Consider the following 6,841-nt stretch of genomic DNA (forward strand, 5'->3'; position numbering starts at 1 on the left):
GCGGGTGAGGCGCGGCCGCGGCGGCTCGGCCGGCCCCGGTGCCCCTCGGCGCGGCTCCTCACCCTCCCTCTGTCTTTTCCAGGCGCCGCAGCAAGTGGGATCAGCCCGGCCCGGCGCCTAATTTCCTGCTGGCCGGCACGGCGCCGCTGCCCGGGCGGCCGTTCCCCGGTGGGGGCGGCGATGGCGGCGCCGCCGTGGCCGGGTCCGAGAGCTCGGCGGCGCCCTCGGGAGCGCTGGATGCGGCCGCGGCCGTGGCGGCGAAGATCAACGCGATGCTGATGGCCAAAGGGAAGCTGAAGCCGGCGCCCAGCACGGCGGACAAGGTGGGTGGGTGGGCGCGGGCGGTGCTTCGCGGAACTGGCTGCGATGAAAGCAGTCGGAAAGGATTTTAAAACTGGTTTTCAGCGTAATGAAAAGCAGTGGATGGCTGTGAGGTCAGGCAGCTGTGAGGTTTTACCAAAGCCACCTGCAGGGAGGTGATAAAGTGGTTTTTTGTCTCAGAAGCGTGGAATATTCGGAGTTGTAAGGGAGCCACGAGGATTTTCCAGAGAGCAGAGCTGATGGAAAACTCCCGTGTGAAACAAATGCTTTAAAACACGGGGCCAAGTTATTTCTGTGCCTGAAGAGGTTCCCAAAGTGAGCTGTATATCCAAATCCTAACCATGCATTCAGCTTTTCCTGAGCCCTGCCCCGAGCTGGGTTGACCCAGATGAGCTCAGGCATTGCACTGGATGCTCCCTGTGTTCCCCTTAAACAATCTCTGAGTTTTCTATTTTAAACCAAGTGTGGCTTCAAGCTGCTTTTCCAGTCCCAGTCACATTCTTGTCTTGCTCTTGTGCCTGTCCTCAGCCTGTGCTGGAGCCAAGTTCAGAAGCTCTTTCAAGTTTCATGCAGTAATTGCAGTGTGCTTTCTGTGTAAAGGTTTTGCCTTCAACAGCTGAAAGGGGTGAACGAGAAGGATGTTATTCTGTTAATTCTGTTAATATTCTATTAATATTCTATGAATATGTGCTGAAGATAAATCCAGTTTATTTGGGCTGGGAGGAGGCAGATCCAGCAATAATTCCAATGTGCTTTCCACTAATTTCTGTAAAGATTTTAAAATCTATAAAGATTTTTTTCAGTGTCCAATCTGTAAAGATTTTCCCTTCAACAACTGAAAGGGGTGAGCAAGAAGGATGTTATTCATTCTATTAATATTCTATTAATATTTGCTGGAAATAAATCCCAATTTATTTGGGCAGATCCAGCAGTAGCTCCAATGTGTTTTCCTGTGCAATCTGTCAAGATTTTGCAATCTGTAAAGATTTTTTTCAATGTGCAATCTATAAAGATTTTCCCCTCAACAGCTGAAAGGGGTGAACAAGAAGTTCCACATCATGTACAGAGCAGACACGTTAATTACTCTGTTAATATGTGCTGGAGATAAATCAAATTTATTTGGGCTTATTCGCAGTAGCTCCAATGTGCTTTCCTGTGCAATCTGTCAAGATTTTACAATCTGTAAAGATTTTTCCAGTGTCCAATCTGTAAAGATTTTGCAGTCTGTAAAGATTTTTGCAATGTGCAGTCTGTAAAGATCTTTTCCATGTCCAATCTGTAAAGATTTTACAATCTGAAAAGATTTTTTTAGTGTGCAATCTGTCAAGATTTTACAATCTGTAAGGATTTTTTCAATGTCCAATCAGTAAGGATTTTTGCATGTCCAATCAGTAAGGATTTTTGCATGTCCAATCAGTAAGGATTTTTGCATGTCCAATCAGTAAGGATTTTTGCATGTCCAATCAGTAAGGATTTTTGCATGTCCAATCAGTAAGGATTTTTGCATGTCCAATCAGTAAGGATTTTTGCATGTCCAATCAGTAAGGATTTTTGCATGTCCAATCAGTAAGGATTTTTGCATGTCCAATCAGTAAGGATTTTTGCATGTCCAATCAGTAAGGATTTTTGCATGTCCAATCAGTAAGGATTTTTGCATGTCCAATCAGTAAGGATTTTTGCATGTCCAATCAGTAAGGATTTTTGCATGTCCAATCAGTAAGGATTTTTGCATGTCCAATCAGTAAGGATTTTTGCATGTCCAATCAGTAAGGATTTTTGCATGTCCAATCAGTAAGGATTTTTGCATGTCCAATCAGTAAGGATTTTTGCATGTCCAATCAGTAAGGATTTTTGCATGTCCAATCAGTAAGGATTTTTGCATGTCCAATCAGTAAGGATTTTTGCATGTCCAATCAGTAAGGATTTTTGCATGTCCAATCAGTAAGGATTTTTGCATGTCCAATCAGTAAGGATTTTTGCATGTCCAATCAGTAAGGATTTTTGCATGTCCAATCAGTAAGGATTTTTGCATGTCCAATCAGTAAGGATTTTTGCATGTCCAATCAGTAAGGATTTTTGCATGTCCAATCAGTAAGGATTTTTGCATGTCCAATCAGTAAGGATTTTTGCATGTCCAATCAGTAAGGATTTTTGCATGTCCAATCAGTAAGGATTTTTGCATGTCCAATCAGTAAGGATTTTTGCATGTCCAATCAGTAAGGATTTTTGCATGTCCAATCAGTAAGGATTTTTGCATGTCCAATCAGTAAGGATTTTTGCATGTCCAATCAGTAAGGATTTTTGCATGTCCAATCAGTAAGGATTTTTGCATGTCCAATCAGTAAGGATTTTTGCATGTCCAATCAGTAAGGATTTTTGCATGTCCAATCAGTAAGGATTTTTGCATGTCCAATCAGTAAGGATTTTTGCATGTCCAATCAGTAAGGATTTTTGCATGTCCAATCAGTAAGGATTTTTGCATGTCCAATCAGTAAGGATTTTTCCATGTCCAATCTGTAAAGATTTTACAATCTGAAAAGATTTTTTTAGTGTGCAATCTGTCAAGATTTTACAATCTGTAAGGATTTTTCCGTGTGCAATCAGTAAGGATTTTTCCATGTCCAATCTGTAAGTATTTTACAATCAGTAAGGGTTTCTCCATGTGCAATCAGTAAGGATTTTTGCATGTGCAATCAGTAAGGATTTCTCCATGTGCAATCAGTAAGGATTTTTCCGTGTGCAATCAGTAAGGATTTTTGCATGTGCAATCAGTAAGGATTTTTCCGTGTGCAATCAGTAAGGATTTTTCTGTGTGGAATCAGTAAGGATTTTTCCGTGTGCAATCAGTAAGATTTGCCCTCAGCACGTGGGCGGTGTGACCAGGGGCCCCGGGTCTGTGTGTGCTCTGTCCCACTTTGCCCCTGTGTGAAGCTGCAGGCCCTGGGGAAAGGCCCGGCCGCGAGCAAGAGCAAGGATGACCTGGTGGTGGCAGAGGTGGAGATCAACGACGTCCCCCTGACCTGCAGGAACCTGCTGACCAGGGGCCAGACCCAGGACGAGGTGGGTCCCACACCGAGCCTGGAGAGCTCTCCTGGGAGCCTCAGGGAACAAGGGGCACGCTGTTGTCTCGTGTATTCCTGAGGATGTGGCTTGGAGGTTGGGTGGGCTAAAAACAATTGGTGTGTTGGGTACACAGTCACTGCAGCTGTGGCAGAATGATGGAGAGAGTCAGAGTTTTTCATGATTGTCTTGTGGCCTGCTGTCTGTGTGCTTTCTCTGTGCTGTAGTGTGTTTTAGTATAGCAGTCTTTAATATTATGTAATATCATATAATAAGATGTAGTGTAATAATAAACTGTACTGCAGTATAATATATTGCAACATAGTATAAGGCAATATAACACAATAACACAATATAACACAATATGACACAACACAATATAACACAACACAATATAACACAATATAACACAATACAATATACCACAATATACCACAATATAACACAATATAACACAATACAATATAACAATATAACACAACACAATATAACACAATATAACACAATACAATATACCACAATATACCACAATATAACACAATATAACACAATACAATATAACACAATACAATATAACACAATACAACAACACAATATAACACAGTATAACACAATATAACACAATATAACACAACACAATATAACACAATATAACACAGTATAACACAATATAACACAATATAACACAACACAATATAACACAACACAATATAACACAACACAATATAACACAAGTAAGTATTTTACAATCTGTAAGGATTTTTCCATGTGCAATCAGTAAGGATTTTTTCAATGTCCAATCAGTAAGGATTTTTCTGTGTGGAATCAGTAAGGATTTTTCCGTGTGCAATCAGTAAGGATTTTTCCGTGTGCAATCAGTAAGATTTGCCCTCAGCACGTGGGCGGTGTGACCAGGGGCCCCGGGTCTGTGTGTGCTCTGTCCCACTTTGCCCCTGTGTGAAGCTGCAGGCCCTGGGGAAAGGCCCGGCCGCGAGCAAGAGCAAGGATGACCTGGTGGTGGCAGAGGTGGAGATCAACGACGTCCCCCTGACCTGCAGGAACCTGCTGACCAGGGGCCAGACCCAGGACGAGGTGGGTCCCACACCGAGCCTGGAGAGCTCTCCTGGGAGCCTCAGGGAACAAGGGGCACGCTGTTGTCTCGTGTATTCCTGAGCATGTGGCTTGGAGGTTGGGTGGGCTAAAAACAATTGGTGTGTTGGGTACACAGTCACTGCAGCTGTGGCAGAATGGAGAGAGTCAGAGTTTTTCATGATTGTCTTGTGGCCTGCTGTCTGTGTGCTTTCTCTGTGCTGTAGTGTGTTTTAGTATAGCAGTCTTTAATATTATGTAATATCATATAATAAGATGTAGTGTAATAATAAACTGTACTGCAGTATAATATATTGTAACATAGTATAAGACAGTATAACACAATAACACAATATAATACAATACAATATAACACAATACAACACAATATCACACAACACAATATAACACAATACAATATAACACAATATAACACAACACAATATAACACAATATAACACAATACAATATAACACAATATAACACAACACAATATAAGACAATACAGTATAACACAACACAATATAACACAACACAACATAACACAATATAACACAACACAATATAACACAGTATAACACAGTATAACACAGTATAACACAATATAACACAACACAGTATAACACAGTATAACACAGTATAACACAGTATAACACAGTATAACACAGTATAACACAGTATAACACAATACAACGTAATATAACATGGTATAATACTATGATATGATATACTACAATAGGATTATAATATGCTATAATATAATGTACTATAATATAACATACTATTCTATAATATAACACAACACAATAATATAATATACTATAGTATAATATACTATACTGTAATATACTATTCTGTAATATAATATACTATGATATGACATACTATAATATGGCATAATATACTATAATATGTTGTGCAATAATATACTATTCTATAATATGCTATAATACATAATATAATGTAATATATACTGCAATGTAATAAGTTTTATATAATACATACTATAATATATTATGGCATATGTACTATATAATATAATATATATACTATTATATATTATACTATACCGTTATATATACTATAATATATTACATTATATATTCACTAATATATACAATAGCATAGTATATGTAGTATAATGTATTATATAATGTATAACATAATATAATATATATTATATTACATTATATTATGTTATGTTATATTATGTTACATTATGTTACATTATGTTACATCATTATATTACATTATATTATATTATATTATATTATATTATATTATATTATATCATATCATATCATATTATATTAATTGGCTTTCTAAGGACATGCAGTCAGATTGATCTTTTCCTCCCCTCAGCCAGGGCACCCTGCAAACACCACCCCCAGCAGCTGAGCTGAGCTGAGGCTCAGCACCTGTCCTGGGTTCCAGCTGGGACAGAGTGAATTTGTCCCAGTGGTGCCTCAGGGTTTAGTTTTTGTGTTTTTCAGGCTCTGTGCTGCTTTAGTGGGTGGGTCTGGGTTTCATGTCAGGGCACGGTGAGCTCTGCACAGAGCAGGACACAAAACAATTCCTGCTGCAGCTGGGGACCAGGAACAAATGATCCAAATCTCAGCCCAAGAGCACAGACAGCGTGGGCTGGAGAGAGAAAACAACAAAAATGGGACTGCATGGGCTAAACTGTAATTAAACAATTAACTCCAACATGCTAATGAACCTAAACTTATAAAAGTGTGAGATCCTGTCCATTTTTGTGACCATTTTTAATGGAGCCCATCCTGGCTGGGCTCTTGTGCTGCTCAGGGTGGATCTGTTGAGGCCTTTTAATAAATCCCAGCTTTGTTAATTTGAATTAACTCTGTCCAACCTCTGTTCTAAATCAGCCTTCACGAGGCATCAGTTTTGACTTCAGAGGCAGCATCAGTCTCCTAGCACTTAATTAATCATTTCTGGGGGTTTTTACAAGAACATGGTTTGAGTTCTGGTGTTCTGTGTGAGCCTTGTTTGTGGTGGGCAGGTGTTTCACTGGATTTTATATTTTTTCCACTGGGCTTTGTACATTTTTTTCACTGGGTTTTGTACATTTCTTTTCACTGGGTTTTGTACATTTTTTCCACTGGGTTTTCTACATTTTTTCCACTGGATTTTTTTCCTTTTTTTCCACTGGATTTTGTACATTTTTTCACAGGGTTTTGTACATTTTTTCCACTGGATTTTGTACATTTTTTTCACTGGGATTTATACATTTTTTCACTGGGATTTTGTACATTTTTCCACTGGGATTTTGTACATTTTTTTCACTGGGTTTTGTACATTTTTTCCACTGGGATTTGTGCATTTTTCCACTGGATTTTGTACATTTTTTCCA

The 6,841-nt window shown here is 39.2% G+C and overlaps 1 protein-coding gene across 1 annotated transcript in view; it reads left to right on the forward strand.

Annotated features, from left to right (window-relative positions):
- The first annotated feature begins 34 nt into the window (after positions 1-34).
- Positions 35-6,841, forward strand: part of KHDC4 (KH domain containing 4, pre-mRNA splicing factor) — a 22,343-nt gene continuing 15,536 nt past the window's right edge. The window contains 5 exon segments of the mRNA XM_041405564.1: positions 35-228; positions 231-323; positions 3,253-3,435; positions 4,345-4,473; positions 5,964-5,983. Coding sequence (XP_041261498.1) covers positions 181-228; positions 231-323; positions 3,253-3,435; positions 4,345-4,473; positions 5,964-5,983 — 473 coding nt within the window. The 5' untranslated portion in view covers positions 35-180.

The sequence above is a fragment of the Onychostruthus taczanowskii genome, unplaced genomic scaffold (genome assembly GCF_017590055.1).
Source record: "Onychostruthus taczanowskii isolate IOZ18803 unplaced genomic scaffold, ASM1759005v1 scaffold233, whole genome shotgun sequence".
In the NCBI taxonomy this organism is placed as follows: Eukaryota; Metazoa; Chordata; class Aves; order Passeriformes; family Passeridae; genus Onychostruthus; species Onychostruthus taczanowskii.